This window comes from Synchiropus splendidus, chromosome 5 (assembly GCF_027744825.2).
Source record: "Synchiropus splendidus isolate RoL2022-P1 chromosome 5, RoL_Sspl_1.0, whole genome shotgun sequence".
Lineage (NCBI taxonomy): Eukaryota > Metazoa > Chordata > Actinopteri > Syngnathiformes > Callionymidae > Synchiropus > Synchiropus splendidus.
This window is the reverse complement of record NC_071338.1, coordinates 4,820,891-4,838,092: the sequence shown is the minus strand read 5'-3', so window position 1 is coordinate 4,838,092 and position 17,202 is coordinate 4,820,891. Positions and strand designations below refer to the sequence as shown.

The 17,202-nt window shown below is 42.0% G+C and overlaps 1 protein-coding gene across 6 annotated transcripts in view; it reads right to left on the bottom strand.

The window, feature by feature from the left end:
* The window catches only part of dnmbp (dynamin binding protein), a 44,996-nt gene that overhangs the window by 3,353 nt on the left and 24,441 nt on the right, over positions 1 to 17,202 (bottom strand). For 4 of the 6 annotated variants that reach the window (XM_053864733.1, XM_053864735.1, XM_053864736.1 and 1 more), the window contains 9 exons: positions 6,906 to 7,084; positions 6,541 to 6,640; positions 6,261 to 6,408; positions 3,829 to 3,846; positions 2,288 to 2,487; positions 1,471 to 1,601; positions 1,289 to 1,393; positions 576 to 704; positions 176 to 508 (listed from right to left, as the gene is read on the bottom strand). In XM_053864733.1, coding sequence (XP_053720708.1) covers positions 176 to 508; positions 576 to 704; positions 1,289 to 1,393; positions 1,471 to 1,601; positions 2,288 to 2,487; positions 3,829 to 3,846; positions 6,261 to 6,408; positions 6,541 to 6,640; positions 6,906 to 7,084 — 1,343 coding nt within the window. Of the gene's footprint in view, positions 1 to 175; positions 509 to 575; positions 705 to 1,288; positions 1,394 to 1,470; positions 1,602 to 2,287; positions 2,488 to 3,828; positions 3,847 to 6,260; positions 6,409 to 6,540; positions 6,641 to 6,905; positions 7,085 to 13,830; positions 16,914 to 17,202 lie in introns of those variants that run through there. The other 2 variants (XM_053864738.1, XM_053864734.1) reach the window with 2 other exon arrangements.

The following is a 17,202-nucleotide window of genomic DNA, read 5'->3' as shown; positions in this document are numbered from 1 at the left end:
CTTCACTTTCACTTTGAAATATATGAATAAAAAGTGCATCATAACAAACTAAAATAATTCACCACATCACAATTGTCAGTATTGAATTCATTTTGTGATGTTTTTAAATAACTCCACAGCAAAAACTGTTGTCTCCATGTTGACCCTCTGAAGTTGATCTATCAATACGACTCACCTGAAGCATTGGCCTCAGCTCTCCAAGTGTTGTCTTCATGAAGTCCTTCTGGGCCTGAGCAAAGGCACGCACACAGCCAGTAAACAGCTCCTCTGCTGCCGTGTAGAACTTTGGCAGCTCATCCAGCAGCTGAGCGTTCAGAGCTTCGTAGTTGTTACGGGCCACCTGAAGCTCGTCCTGGACCCGACGGTCCCGCATTCGATCAGCTCTCTCTTTGCAGTTGTCGTAGTCCAGTAGCTTGTCGAAGCGCTTCTGGATGAGTTTGTGGGGTCCAGCAAACATGAGAAGCAGTTGGGTGAGTGGGTTGATGACCAACGATTCAGTGCGCTCCTTCTGCACAGGGAATCAAAACTCATGGGCATCACAAAGCAATTGCAGAGGACGGTGGGCGAAAGCTTACAAATTCAGTGAACTGTTTGTCGCTGATGCATCGGTGAGCTCTCTGGAAGCGTTCAGGGTCCGGCATGCTGCGTTCTGTATAGATGTCACAGAAGCTGATGGCAGCCAAGACTTTGACTGACGTGGACTCCTGGACAAACAGAATCATCACATTTTCACTGGACATCCAAACTGTATACCAAACTCACGTGAACAATAACCTGGTGAGGAAGGACGGGAATCTTCGCAAAAAGGAAACATATATGCATTGAAAACATTCTTGAACAATATAAAAATAACGATAAAAAGGTATGACTTCATGAAAGAATGTGTGAAAACAACAACTAAATGATGGCATACATGACAGTGCTTATTGTTATTGTTTATTATTTATGATTATTATTATTGGCTAAAACAACATGGTCCTTCAGGCACTAGAAGAGGTTGATATGAATTGAACAGTTCCAATATCACTGGACTATCGATTGACCAGAGAAAGATTGTTTCAATGCGTCAGTGGTAAAAGTGGAAAAAAACACTTCTTTGACTCCTGAGTCTCATCTCAACATCCACATCTCACACCCTAACCCTAAATTCTGCACTTGCACAAATGATTTCTCATCAAATGATCTCCGACATACACGCATCTTCAGTTAACCACCACTTACATCCTGTTAAGTGTTGTGGGGATTTCATATAACAGATAACTGGACAAGGTGTTGTAATTTTTCTTACTCTGATATGCTGCAGGTACAATGATATGTCTCTGATGAAAGTCTTTATGAGTCGTTCCTGCTGCCGAAATCTCTTCTCCGCCTCATCAAATGCATCATCTTTAATCTGGTAAGAAAGAGAGAAACACATTGTCCAGCGATTCCGCCAAGAAGCATTGGTTTTCAAAGCATAAGAGTGAATACCTGCGGTGCTATTCCAGTCAAGTGTTTGAGGTGGCTACTGACTCGGTTGGACTTTTTGATGATTGAGTGCATGCTCAGCTTGGAAATCTTGTCGATGAACGTGTCCTCATCTCCTTTCCTGTACTTCACAACTGTGCCGGCAGAGACATGTGAACACATCAAATGACCGTCCAGATGATTTGCCTAGGCAACCAAATGTCTGCTTTTATTTTGATGGGGAGGGACTGATATTTCAAGCAGCCAGTCATCTAGCACGGACATGGACAAAATGGACAAAAATCTACAGTGTTGTCGCAACCTCCCTGTCGGAACAAGATTAGAAAAACGACAGGATTAACATGCTCATGTGCCCTGGTGCTGCCTACGTTAAAGAAACACCAAAGACATGTCTTGAGTTCCTGAAAGAAAACAAAAAAAACCCACAATTTTCCCTGTAGGTCTTCAAGTGGATTCCACTGGGATGGGACCTAAAACCGGAAATTGGCTTCTCCATATGTTTTCATTCTTAGCCCAGCAACAATCAGGAGACGACTACCTGACTACTGAGGGTCAGAGAGGGCTGATGCAAAAGCAACTCAAATTTGAAAAGCATGGTGATATGATATGGTCTTATTCCTTCTTCCAGGTCCTCGTAAACAATCATGCAGCAGAGCTCTGTAGCACCTGAAGGTGGTGAATGTTTTCTATTCAAAAGACTCGAGTGATAACGGAATCAAATGCAGCATTCAGGTCTCATAAAACCAGAATACAAACTGATGTCGTCCACAACCTGGACTAAGAAGCCTCGGACGGCGGAGTGAATCGTGAGGGGCCTTACCAAGGTCCTTCCTGCGCTTGTATTCGTTGATGTTCACATTGATCTCCTTGACAGCCAAGAGAGCCTCAGACAGCTGAGGACGGTCATGGTGGCCCTCTGGAGTGGCCCCCAGAAGCTCCATCAGCAACAGTGGGTAGCGCATCACTCGCTGCACGGGCTTGATCAGGAAAGAGCCCAGGTTGATGTAGTTGGTTTTTCCCCTGCAGGGCGAAGGCAACAGTTGGAATGAGCCTCAATGGAAACATTCTGATGATCATGTTCAAGCCACCAGATGGGAACTATGGAAAATGATGCCTTGCTTCCTTTCAATGCCACAAAGAGGAGGAGCTTCAAGACGAGAAGAAGAAATCAACAAGTCTAATCATAAAATCTATTTGGTTTTGGTTTAAATCCAAGACATCTTCAATCACCAATTAGCTTGGTCACAGAAGGAGACGGGTGGAGGACTCATGTTGGGGCTGCACGATAACAAAATGTGTTTTTAGTTTTCTTAGCAAAATATACATTTACGATCAAACAAATTAACAAGAATTGTCACCAGATAGCTTGTGTTGCAATATTTGGCATGAAATGGTTTGATTGTTTGATAAGTCAATAAAAAAATGAAGAATAAATCTCTGTTCCGTTTAGACTATCTGTCACTGCTGTGAAGGTTTGACTTATCATTGGTTCCTTGTGTGTGCTTTGCATCGTCATGTCGTGCTCTGTGACAGGGTACCAAAATGTTACCTCTGGTGGAGGCTAAAACAGCATGGCACAATCACACATTTCGGTGTTTCGGTTGACATGATCTTTTTGAAATCCAAAATACATCCAGATAGACACTTTCTCCTGTTTTGCCCCTTGTCTGCAAGAGCAGAAGGGGGAGAGGCTGCCAGTGACCAGACGGTCTGCATGCAGAGAGACTCTACAGAATTCCACAGACAAATCGGAATTCTCAGTAATACTTAAATTAAGCTAAGTAGAAGTTGAAAAGTCTGTGAAAAAAGAAGGAAGATATCGCACTGCCATGCGATGTCACTATCGCACATCATAATGACAAAGTTTGAAATGATTATCGTGCAGCCCTACTTCATGTGGACATCACTTCACCATGAGATTATTTTCCAAGAAAGGTACGTTATCCTTGGATAGAGAATGACAGCCCTGAATACTGAATGTGGCTCTACTATGAGTCAGTGTGGATGACATTATCTGTCGTGCGCCATCAGCCACCAGAAGTCTGTAAAAATGATTTGTACTATTTGCAATTGCATCTAGACTGGAGCTGCACAAACAGTTTGAGTCCACTAGGTGGCATTCGAGAATTTTATGCCACACAGACAGGAAGACAGGTCCTCATCTTAGAGCAACAAACACAAGCACATACACACACAGCAAGATGAAGACTGAACCCTGGAAGAAAGCGCACATGCTTTTACATTTTTATGCACCAACACCAAGATGTTTAGGAAATATACACTCTTGGACATGATTAAGGTATTAGTGAGTAAAAAGCATGCAGGCACAGGGAGTCTTTCATGCTGAAGTTATGAACTTACCACTCTCTGTATATGGCCCTGTTGAGGAATGGAAGACAGAGACGACACAATTCTGGAGTTAAAGCTTGTGACATCAATGCTATCATGAATTAACAGTGATGAATTAAGTTCACAATTCATGAAAACGTAAAAATTCATAAAACGAAAATGATAACATTTCATGTAAACACGTTGATCTGTTAAAAAGATGTTAAGAGATCTTAAGTAAAAGGCCTGTTTAAGTTTTGGTATCAAGTTTTATTTTCCCATGTTTTACAACAAACATTTTGAAAAAAGGTTGCATGCCCTGCAACTAAACAAAAAGAAAACCAATAACCTTTATTGCTGAGTTCACCAATATACATTACTGTGATCTGAGGCAGTCTCTGACTTCCACAAATATTATTAATAAACCAGGTGTATGTTTGGAATACTTTGTGCTGAAAGTAAAACCTGATGAACCGGCGTCTGAGCTGCTACTGCTGTAGTCATCTGCTCTATAAATACTTTCTGGTTGTAAAGGTTGACCTGTTAGAAATTAACATTTCCGGCACAAGATCTGGGAAAGCGCAAATCTATCTGACTAAACACTTGGACTCACCGATCTGTTTCCTGTTTCTACCTTTCATCACCTGCCCTGGTAGATTCGTGGGACTTGTTTAAGACAAATGTGTCCCATCTTCTATGAAACCTCTACTCTTGCGAAACCATAGTCTTCTAACTGGGTGTCTGAGTCACAGTAGGTGAAACCAACCAGGCCAGTGAAACCAGGCAGGGCGCATAGCAGAGTGCAAAGTGCAAACACATACACGTGTAAGGAGACACACAAACACACAGGAACATCAAGACAACAAACCAACACAGGTACTGGAAAAAAAACAAACACTCAAGTTCCCTCCTTGAAGCATGGTTCAAGTCACTACACATTTTCCATCAGAGGATCATCATGTCTCATACTGGAAGTCAAAGTCCAGACAAACATGTCCACGCCTCTGAAACAGTCAGCTGCACTTATTAACTTATTACACAGTAATGCTTTCATTTTGAAACTTCAAAACAAGTGCAACCAGCAGAGGCAATACTGATAATAGTGGCCTATGGGGATGCTCCGATCGATCGGTCATCGACTGTGATCGGCCGATTTCAGCCTGATCGGTGAATGCCCATTACTACTTGTCAATGCCGATCATAACAACTGATCACGTATGACAGCCGGCACACTGCCAGCCGGCGCCAGTTATGATGCCTCCGCTCCTCCCCACTCATCAACGTGTCTGCCCTCAACGTTCTTTCAATCTGCAAAGTTTGCATCCTGCAGCACATGAACGGGACAACGCTATGCAGGGAAGCGCCTTCAAATTAAACTCGCCATTTAAAGCTCCAGCACTTGATGGAGCACTGAGACTTTTCCAGGCTCATGAAAGTGAGACTGCTGGTTCCTCTGCAGCAGACTGTTAGTGCAGTTGAGGCTTAGCAACATCCGCCTGTCTGAGCGTGACATTCTGAACGCTAAGCTAATTGCCCAAAAAATAATCATTAATTTCACCAAGCTGGATGAGCAGCCTTTCTCAGGTGTATATGCGGAGACGGAAACGGCCGAGTCCGTCGCCGGGTGCAACGTTCGTTCTGAAACTTTTGAAAATATCCGGAGTGCAACTTTCATAAATGCAGTGCTCTCTATCTCCGATTCCCGCTAAAAGCGCCCAGTATGTAAATATTTCACAGACATAGCAAAGCCTCTAGAGATTCACAAAACTGCGATGTCTCACATCAAATTCAATGTTTTTCAGTTGTCCTTTTGACAAAATAGTTGCTGCATTCTGACAGTTTTTTTTTCTCTCTATTTTTTGCCTTCTTGAAGAGGTATATAAAAACGTGTCTGAATTAATATGATTGAATGATTTAATGGATCGGCAGCAAAATCCCTGATCGGAGCATCCTTAGTGGCCTCTGTTCTCAGTTATGTGTGATGTTCATTATCGATCGTACTCCTTCATTTCAACTGGACTGGGATTGGAATGAGATTGATTTTGTTTCCCAGATGGCGGTAAAAATACCAAATATCTAAATATGTCACAGTGAATGTCGTCCTGGTCACTACATGCTCATGTTTAAGTTGAATTGAAATTCAATCATCATCATTTAATGTATACTCCTGGTCTAATTGTTTTATTTAGCTGCTTATTATGAACGCCTGTATGAATAGCTTTTCATTCTAAGGTATACAAGAGTTATTACACATATTTTACACTTTTCTTCAATTGTTGTGTTATATTTTGACTGATAGACATAACAAACAATGATTAAAAAAAGTACATTGAAGTGATCAACGTTGAGACCAAGTCAAAGTTAATCACAGTCTACCTGATAACTTAAATTGATCTCTCTTCTACGTATATACTTACACAAAAACAACAACAAAACGTCAGTCATAGTACAGTACACGGACTGACCTCAGCCTATCCAGACACTCCAGCATGTGGCATTGGATGCTCTCTTCTTTCTCATAACTTTCCAGCAGAGAAATGGCATCGTCATGGTTCTGGCAGTAGATTTTGTAAACTTCCTCCAGTTCACCTTTAAAGTCCAGGAACACTTGTCCTGGAAAAACAATGGAGTCTCTTCACTCAAAACACACATCAGTCAATATGTGAGTGACAAGTGGAGTGAGTCCGTGTATCAGGAGGCAACAGCTCAGCAGCCCACGGTTTGGTTGCTGACTCTGCTTCTTACCAGTGGAATCTGAATCCTGCAGCGAGTCAAAGAGACGCTGCGACAGATCGATAACTGAAACAAGGTTGCCAAAGAGGCCCTCAAAATCCACATTCTTCACCTGTGAGAGAAAAAACAATTGTGACATACTGTATACAAAACACAGTGAAGTCAAATTCCGATTATGACACACAGCAATTTAAGATGTAGATTATACCCAAATGTAGACCTCTGTTGTTTAAATGTCCATAAAATCTGGTACAGTTTTTTTTTTTGTTTTTGCATGTACTCATTTGGCTTAAAAAACATTTAATACATGACCAGTCTTTATAAATCTGCCCTGGTCATGTGGAGCATGTGTGGTGGGTCTGGGATGTCCTGCTTACCTGCTTCTTCTGTAGAGGCTCCACAATCTCCTCCACACACATCTGAAGGTCCTTGATATAGTCCTTCTCTGTTTGAAGCAGCTCCTCAATAACTTTTGACCTCTTCTCCAACATTCTCAGACTAGGATCATCGACATCAGTGCCAGGCTCTGAGGTTTTGGGTAGTGCGGATGTCAACTCTGGGGGCGTGACAAGAAAAGTGAAAAATTTTGACTAGTAGCACCAAGAAATGTTTTTTTTTCAGATACATAATGGGTCATTTTTGGGTGATATACACCAAAGCCCCCTTAAATCTCTCCACATCAGCACCCCCCCAATGGGCCTGTCCTGGTAGTAAAATATCACAAGGCTCTCGGGATGCCAGAGATTGGAGAGAGACACTGGTTTATGCACCATTGCTGTTCATGAATGGAGCGCAAACTGGAATGAACTGTGGGCTCTTTGTGTGGAGCACAATAGACTGAAAGCAGACAACCACAGACAAGGAGGGCGGGAAAAGAGCAGTCTGTGGGAGCGGACAAGAGTTAAGTGACAGAAATGGATGAGAGGCTGACAAGATATCAATTAGCATAATGCAACACAGAACATTGTTTAAGGTTCTTGACTGATAATCGCCCCACCATTTTTAAAGTCAAGTTTGTCAAAACCACTTTTAATGAATGTATGGTTCAGTGATATTACATACTATTTAAATAATCTATCATTTGCCCCAAACATTTTAGCTGACCTTCAATAGCAAAATATGACAGATTAAATAATAATGATAAATAAATGATTTAATAAATGGAAGAAAAATGTTAGCAAGTGCTCATCTAGAGCAAAATATGACCTTAAAACTGTCAGCTGAAGTCAGCTGCATACTCACACACACACATGGGAGATTTTTAAATAGTGCTGCCAAGATTCAGGTTAAAAATGAAAATGAATTAGGTTAAAGCAGAAGGTGCCTTAAAGTTGAGGGAGCATTCTAAATAAAGTATATATATATTTGACATTTGCATGGTTTCTTCTGGCTAAAATCACCAAGCTTTTGTCATGCAGGACCTCCTTCCTGGCTTGTCTTCACGTGACAGGCCTTAGACACAAAAGCAGCTTTTCTCAACAGTATCAGGTGGAGGCTAACTGTGTTGGCCTGCCAAGTGCACAAACTGGAGCGTTCGAGAAAGTAGTTCACTAATTGGTTTTAAAAAGTCACGTGACCAAGCAACACAAAAGGAAACAGAAAAACAAAAAGATTCCTCATTTAATTTGAATCAATCGGCTCATTCCCATGTCCCATCCGGAGCACAACAAAATCACATGCTCTAATTCACAGGTTCAGACCAACAACTCCAATGAAAGCATTCTTAGTCAAGTGCATGACCAGGGTTTGGCCTACTTGTTAAACTGTTCCGAGCTGTGAGAATGAAAATGCCCTTTTAGTGTTGTGCACACACCCAGGCTAAATCTCACGACACCGCTGTTAAAAACACCTGCTACACCTACCCTGAAAGTGCAAACAAATGTTTCCTCAACGATTTGGATCACAAGCCCCCGAACCAGCGCCTGTGAGTGAGCTTTTCACAGGCTAAAGCACCCAAATGACGAAAAAAAAAAAAAGAAACAAATGAAGAAATGTAGAAAACTCTCATTTTTTTCTCAAATTTCTCAATCTACATTTGTTCAATAATATAAACCGAATGTGAAACAGCTAGGAGAAAAGAGGGGACTGGACTTATGGATGACTTTAAGTGACCAATCATGCCATCCTGCTTATGTAAAAAATGTTGGAACTCTCGATACATGTCACATCATGGGCTTGCTCGGTTTTATTAGTTATTGATGTTTTCATTCGTAAAGCAGACCACTCCAAAATTCAGGTCAAGGCCACCGTTTTGGCAACTTTCCAAATGCTTACTTGTGGCACCAGATTCTGTGTTTGGTTGAATGTCACATTTTTAACAGCTTTTTAGTCCAGTAATTACCAATCATGAGATCTGAAGTCAGTAGATTGTTTCATTAGATCAAGACTAGCATCGGTTCACAATCTTCCACAAGATTCCATTAGATCCTCCTTAATTCTTTTTATAACAGGAACAGAGAAATGGGAGGGATTCCACTTCCAGCAAAATAGAGACACTATGTGGGGTTCTCTCTCGGATTTTTTTCCCAGCATAGGGTCGGAACAGTAATGTGTACGATTTTGACGTCAGGGAATCCTAAACCAGAGCAGATGGTACAAGGTCAGCCTTAAGTCTTATCTTAAAAGGTGGAGTCCCACTCAACTGATGGTAAGGGAGCACTGAATTGCAGTCACACTTCACTACATTTTGACAAAGAAAAGCAGAAAGACCACTGCTCAAGCACAACAAGGAGAAAAAAAGACCAAAATTCACTCTACATTCATTTAATTTTGAATTCTGAAGTGTGACAAGTCACACCAATATTCTAAAGGCAATGGACGACTCTTGATGATGAGGAAACAGAGAACGGAAGACTATTACATTAAAGGAAACAGTTAAGTCAGAGTATAGAGTGATTTATTTAGCAGATTTTGACTGTGCTGCCCACTTTGTAAACAGAGAATATGGCAAAACTACTAATGATGTCAGGAATCTCAAAACCAACATTTGTGGGTTCCAGTCATGAACAAAGTTTTCTGGTTTCTAAACCAATATTTTTCCCCATCTAATGAACCTTCATTCCATTCAACAGTTTGCAGCCATTTAGCACTCGAGCATTCAGCACTCAGCAGTATTGTGGGCTGAGACTACAGCAAATTTGTTTTCAGGATATCATGCTTCATTTTGAACTTTGTTTTGATACAATTGAAATGCTCATGCTAAGTTTTTAATTTAATGAACAAAAGTGTTTTTAAGTTAATCCTTGTATTTTTACTGTTGACCTGATATATGATCAAACCCATGAGTCGAAACCATGATAAGATCCCAATAGGTTTGAACCATTAGGGAAAAACATACATACAATTTGCCAATACAATTTATTTCGACAAATACTGTGATTGTGATATAGCATGTGATTTTTGAGGTTAACATTCTTCTGCGTGATTCACTAACAAAGCAATATGAAATCTGATCACCACGATAACGGAGCTGGCCACGGAGACAATCTCATTTGATACTTGACATTGATCGTACAGTTGTAATGTTCGAAACGGCTCAGCCATCGCCAAATCATTCAGTGACACTGGGCGATTCCAATGTTTTGACACATACATCCAGGGGGGTATAAATTCTATTATTACTATGAGTGCAAAGTTGGTTTTTGTGTGCTTTAAATGCCCATGGTGCAAGTTGTCTGCGATGTTGCTGTCCACTCAACTGAAAAAGCTCTAATCAGGTTGCAGAAATACTGATATTGGCAGTATTCAAATTCAGGTATTGGATCCAAAGTGAAAAAAAAATGTTTCTTGGTGCATCCCAAATGACCACAGCACTTTCTCAACATGGTTTTTCAAAAGAGGTGCTTGAATGTTGTGGTGTGTCCACTGTAACGTGTACTGAAGTTGGCTTTACATATCCAAGTGTTCCAATTCTTTGGAGTTTGGGTTGAATATAATTTGCACTTCAATCTGTCAAACGTCTGATGCTGCCAACATCAATAACAGACAAATAACAAGGGATGAAATTGACATAAAATATTACAACAATCCGATTGCCAACACAAACTTAGCTGACAACCCACCACTTGTGGTTCAGGCAAAATTAAAGATGAAGCACACAGATGAGTGTATATATGCTGTTCTACTGACTTGCGCTCATTAACAGAGAGGTCTTTCACATTCAGCACACTTTCTGTACCTCTGCCTTCCATTACAAGGCCCTGGGATCAGAAGCATTCCAATAAAGCGCATTTAAGGCCTGGCCCTGGAGGAGTTCTGAGAACAATACAGAGCCGTGCCACTCCAGACTTCAATTACCATCATAAATGATGGGAACTTCCATGATTGCACACAAACACACACTCAGATCAACACAAAAGCCACATACTAGACAGATGCTAAAAAAGTAGTCCTGAGAGGCCACTTGCTAAGATCGGGCATTGACTACCAGAACCTAGAGGTAAAGTAAACAGAGGCACCTTCTTCTCTACCTCTGCACATATCATCTCAGTTCTATGTCACAGAGCGGACAGCACAGCTCCTTCGTATTCACGACCAAAGGTCACCTCTGCATTTCACACCTAGTTTTAGTACTGAATGTGGCCCTATAAGTCACATGAGAGACTACATTGTAGCTGAATGTTCCACAGAAACCATGGAAGCCTGATTCTTTGCGTCAATTGTGAGGTAACACCAGTGTCACTTCTGGCTGTTTGCTCAACCTTAAGAACACGTGACCACACAAAAAAACATGAGACACAGTAAATGTTGACTTTCCCAAAAGGAACAGCTCTGAACAAGGACTGTAGAACTCGGGCAATTTGGCTTTGTGACTGTTGCCGCTGCTCTGTTTGTGCAAAGTAGAGGAGTTTGCCTCGTCCAATAATTAACTCCCTCAGCGGCTGCACACAAAGGTAATTTAAAAAGTGGACAGATTATATTCATGTACCAAGGTCAAAGGTCACATTCCAGCTACTGGCACATATCCCAGAAACCTTTTGTTGTTGTCCATGTTACATTCTGCGCAGTTGTTTGGATGGACCTTTTGTTGACATAAACCGTTCCACTAGGCTTGATGGACTGTCAGTTCAACACGAGGAAAGAGTCTCTTGACCAATATAAAGAAAAGCTTCCTTTAAACCCGTAGATCAGCACATATCCTTTATGCATACAGTATATTCAGAATTGTATGCTGTTCAGTCAGTCACATACACACAAATTACAGTTAACATATCACAAGAAAAAGATGATTATCCCAGCACTATTCTTCGCACCACGCAACGACACCCTCCCACCCCCAAGCATCTTGCTTGTGTTTACTAACATGATTCTCTCAAGTACTAGAAAAAAAAAATTGATCTAAGACAATCAATTGGGGGAACACATACACTACTTGCAGCACCCCGAGTCTTAATGTGATTTTTAAGATGTACGCAAGCCGGATTGAAAATGAAGTCACTTCATTAACACAGAAGTTGAACACCTTTCCTACAGACTCATTTACCACGGTGAGAATGATGACTGCAAATGGGAATGCTATTTCGGAAGTATAATATGGATATTAATGATTGAGCTAATACATAGATCTTTTTTTAAGTCAAAAGTTATAAGAGGGACAAATGTTAATAATTGTTCTTCACCCTATGGACATTGTACATGTAAACTGTGCATGGCAGTGTGTAGAGATGTGAACATGTTACTTGAGCTGGGTGTGTCAAGCTGCACAGGCAGGACCAAGACCGAGTTCTATTCTCACTCAATAATGTAATTTAATACATAGGATAATAGTAAAAGTAATTCAAAATGATGGTCACTGATTTGTTTTCAAGTTAATGAACGAAGTGGAGATGTACCAGAACTGTCATTCAACAGAATGGTATGTTGGTCACAAAAATAATTAGGATTTCATTGTATTTTCACACACCTATCTGTAGAAACTGCTGCTATTGACAGTTTTGCAACTTAAGCAGGTACCGGAAAGATCGAGTTACCTTGAGCACAAAGTGCCCCACAAATACACAGTGATTTTTTGCTTATGCCTTTGGAAAACAACAGGTATGTTTTTGCCATCTTGTACAACACATTTTCAAAACTACCAAACAAAAATGAAATGTCTATTTTGTGACCCTTTGATTAGGCGTGTTTCACTTTAGCAGACTTTTCCCACATCATAAGCTCAGCAGAGGACCAGAGGTCCTCGCTACAGGGGATTATCGGGAACAAAAGCCTTCAAACATGCTTGAAAATTCTCTGAAAGCCCTCAGCCATCAACTCAACATCATTGAATGGGAGCATGGTACTCACTAACTCATGTTTTTAAGATGCAATCAAATACATGGTAAGTGCAAAACCCTGACAGTGCTAAAATGGTTTAACAAGATTAAGGGATGACAAGACACAGAAGAAGTAAGCAAGCATGTGTCCTTGTTTTGAAAAATGGCGTCACCGTTCAGATAAGCCTCCAAGGGCATCTGTGACACATACACACACATGCAGGTACTATCAGTCCAGTGTTGCACTGAGTGCGGGGAGTGCTGGTCACAGCCTGGTACCAGACAGACCCCCACCATTCACACACCATGCTGACGCCAGGGATTAAAACTCCTGAGTCTTTAAATTAGTCTTTTGTCAGGGTCTAGTGTGTTTGTGCGTCGCGATAAATGGGGGAGGGTCAGTGAACAGCCCATGATGCTTTTCAGTGAGCACAAGTGAACTCCACATTCACGGTTTAATTCTAAATAGTTTTTGATGTGCACAATAAGCCAAAAAAAGTGTTGTTCTTAAAAAATAAAATTCAAAAAAGTTCTGGATCTTAAAGACTACTGATCAGTGGGAATTGGAGAAAGCCTCACAGAGTGAACACACACACCTCCACAGAGGAAAAGGATGTTGTTGTCCACTTCTATGGTGAGGTATTAATCGGTCCCGGTCAGAAAAATTCCACCCAAGACCATATAGTGAGGAGACTGTGCATGGCTTCGCAGGTGAAACAGCTAAAAGGAAACATGGAAACCAGCACTAAAAGCAGAACCTGACAAACTTGCCGTGCAGGTTCCAAGATGTCCAAATACCTGGCAGCTCTCAGCGAGATGGGTGATACTAACACACACACCCACGAAGAACAGACTGTCAGGAGTGTCAGCACTTAGAGGACCCAGTTACCGATTAGTTGGCTACAATTATAACTCAACATCGGTGACTTCCCGTTGTCCACAGAGTTTCAACACCAAAAACTGCTTTCAGTCATGAGTTTCAGAGTTTCAATACTCACATACTCTTTGTAAACACGACTCACATCATCCCAGATAACACCCTGGTGTTTACCTGTATCTTGCTTCGTCTTGCTGGGAAATGCTGATGTTCGGAGTGTGCTTGGCGCCGTCTTCCTGTAGAAGCTGTTGCGGTCCAATGAGCCCATATAAACAGGCCTGCGAACCCGTTTTGAACGTGAGCTCCTTCCAACCGACTCGTATCCCTTTTCTGGCTCAATACTGTGCATGTAGACACCGGGGTCCTCCATAGAGTGCCTTTCTCTCAGTGCCAGCTTTTTGTTTTGCTGCTCAACCCACTCTTCACAGTGTGTCTTGTGTGCTTTCTTGGAAAAGTCCTCAAACTGGAAATCCACAGACATGGATCTTAAATCCTGATATCTGTCTCGGTTTTTGCTGGGAGAAAGGCCTTTGCTTCTTTTTTCATACATCAGGGCTTCTTCATACTTGTAATGGTCCTTCTCTTTATGGCGGCCATGATCTCTAAAATTGTCGTGCTCCTTTGGCTTGTCATTGTTTATGTCCCGATACCTATTAAAGTTATTCCTCTCTTTATCTGACTCATAACCACATCGCTCCCTGTACTTACCGTTATGTCCTTCATCTCTTTGATTACAACTGTTTTTATATGCACGATCTTTGTGTTCTTCAGCGTAGAAACGCTCCCTATACCTTCTGTCCTCATAGCTGTCATCTTCCATGTAGTTGTAACGTTCTGTTTTCCTGGAGCGTCTACCTGGCGTGTAGTCATAGTCCCGGTCATAGTCATCGTCCCAGTAATCTCTCTCTCTGTCCTTGCGATCATAGCCGTCTTCGCTGTAGTAACTATTATGATGTCTACTGTCATCATAATATCGCAGATCTCGCTCATCATAGTGGTCACCCTTTCTGTAACGATCCCTGCTGGTGCATTTTGACTTATGATCATACGAATCAAAGTCTCTTTGAGTCCTTTGATCATATGGGTCAGACATTTCAGGCTCATTTTCCCTTCGAAAGACATCCCTTGATCGGTCTTCAGCAGATCTACCGTAACACTCTTGACTTCTAGGGTCACTGTTGCTCCTCTCCCGTGGCTCTTGAGTGTGCTGGCTATGAACCTCCGGGCCCTGGTAGAAACAGTTTTTGCCCCTCCACTGAGAAATCCTCACATCTAGGTGCCCATCCTCTGAACCTGGGTGGAAATACACATTCTTGCTGGGATGGCCTACATTGCCCGGTCTGCTCTGAGCTTGTTTGTCCCACTGAGCTTGAAATGAGTCTGCTACAGGAACAGGTAGTGGTGCTATTCCTCCTACAGCCGCCATTGGCCCAGTTTGGGCCAACATCATCCCAGGATGAGCCGGCATATGATATCCAGGAGCTGGAAGTGGGTTACCTTGAGCAGTCACCATCACTGGTCCGTGTGGTTGGCCTGGTGAAACGACTCCGCATGCGGGATACACAACCTGTTGCTGCTGGAGCAGGTGGAGTTGCTGCAAGTGCTGAAGATAAGCAATCCTTTCTCTCTCTTTGGCCCACCCAGAGTCCCCGAGGTCTTCCACACTTTTTCCTCTCCGTACCGGGGCACTAACAGGATAATTCCAATCCACTGGAGCAAACATGACAGGGTTGCCATACACCACCGGGCTCTTCATGGCTTGTGCTGTCGTTGTCAGCCTTCCCAAAGCAAGCTGCTACGGAGTCAACATGGCTTATTTCCTTTTTCCAAAGTCAGACATTCCATTGCAACACAGCAAGTGATTCCACCTGTCAAACATTGTTAGAAAATTTCCACTGGTTTCTTCTCCACAGCCTCAGCAGAACTGCCTGACCCAGTCATCTCACAGCCAACAGTGGCTCTGACTCAGCCCTGCCCATGAAGATCTTCACCAATCACTGCAGAGTAGGTGGGGTATTGAAGAAGGAGGGGCCTCCTTGTATAATGATTGTGTGAAGTCACATGAGTGGAGGAGCCACCCTATGACCCCTCCCGACATTTTGGATTGGCTGTGTTCTCAGGAAAACAAGCAGACAGGAAAGCTCTCCCTGGTGCAGACAGAAACCAACTTTTCACAACTCGTACAGATTAAGAAAAACCCGGTCATACCCTTGTTTCCTTTGTGTTGCTTGTTGCTTTCATTGCCAAATAAGGAGTCTGTAGGTCTAGCTGTGTCAATACATTAGCCAAATATCTTGTGTACACATGCAACTTTCAGACAATTTGATAGCAAATAAATTCAGCATCGCTCCTAATTCCGCTATTAAGGACATCAACACTGAATCAAATTCAGACAGGAAATGTGTTCCTCTTATGTGACGAACAACACATCACATTCAGAACAGACTTGTTACTGGGCAAGCAGCCAGAAAAAACAGTGGTTGCCCAAGCTCACAGTGTGCTATTGTTGAAGACTCTTCGATGAGATCTTTGAGAATGAAAAAAGGCTATTCATGACAGGGTTGGTCATACAGCCCCCACCCCACTTATTAACAGCAGAGACCATCTTTTCTTTTTGTATCCAGGCTGTTGGATATACGTTATGTTTTTTTTTTAATTCAGTACTATTAATTAACCTTTTTACTTACTGAATGGAATGTCTGTTTCTTCTCAGCAATGCAATTGTTAACCATTTATTACGATGGATTTCACGGACAACTGTGCCAATCAGTCACTCTTTATGGGGATGCTCACATCCTACATTGGCTTGTATCCACAATATTTAGTAACATATCACAGTCACCATCATCAGACTACTATTCCACCTCCACAGAAAACAACTTCAGTATCATACATTAGATTCTTCATATACCATAATTTCCGGACCATAAGCCACTACTTTTTTCTCGTAGTCTGAACCCTGCAGCTTATAAAATGGCACGGCTAATATCAGATCAGATCAAATCAGATGAAATCGGGGGCAATGAAATCAATTAAGTGAGATTGTTTTTATTTACCCTTAAAGCTCTCAAAATCCGCAGTCTGGCAATAGAGCTGATCTCCTGGAGGTCTGGAATTGAGAAGCAGACTGTCTCTGGTGTCAGAACTTAGGGCAATGGAAAACACCACATTTTCAGAGCATTAATGTGAACAAAAGACGTGACGAGTTCATCATTCAAATTCAGAACATCGCTGCGCTTGTTTCATGAGGCAATCTCCATGCTCGACCCCGTTTTCAAAACTTGTTTTGAAAAGCGTTTTTAAGCCGGGTGCACTGACCTGCCTGCGGCACAGACATGGCTTATAGACTGGTGCAGCTTATTTGTGAACAAGATCTATTTTCCTTCCTAAATTTAGAGGGTGCAGCTAATATTCCGGTGCGCTCTATAGTCTGGAAATTACGGTATATATTTGGGATGCTCCGATCATTATTTTCGCTGCAGATCACTGATACCGATCACAGTGCCAGAGTGCCGATCACCACCATTATCACATGGATTGACTGGG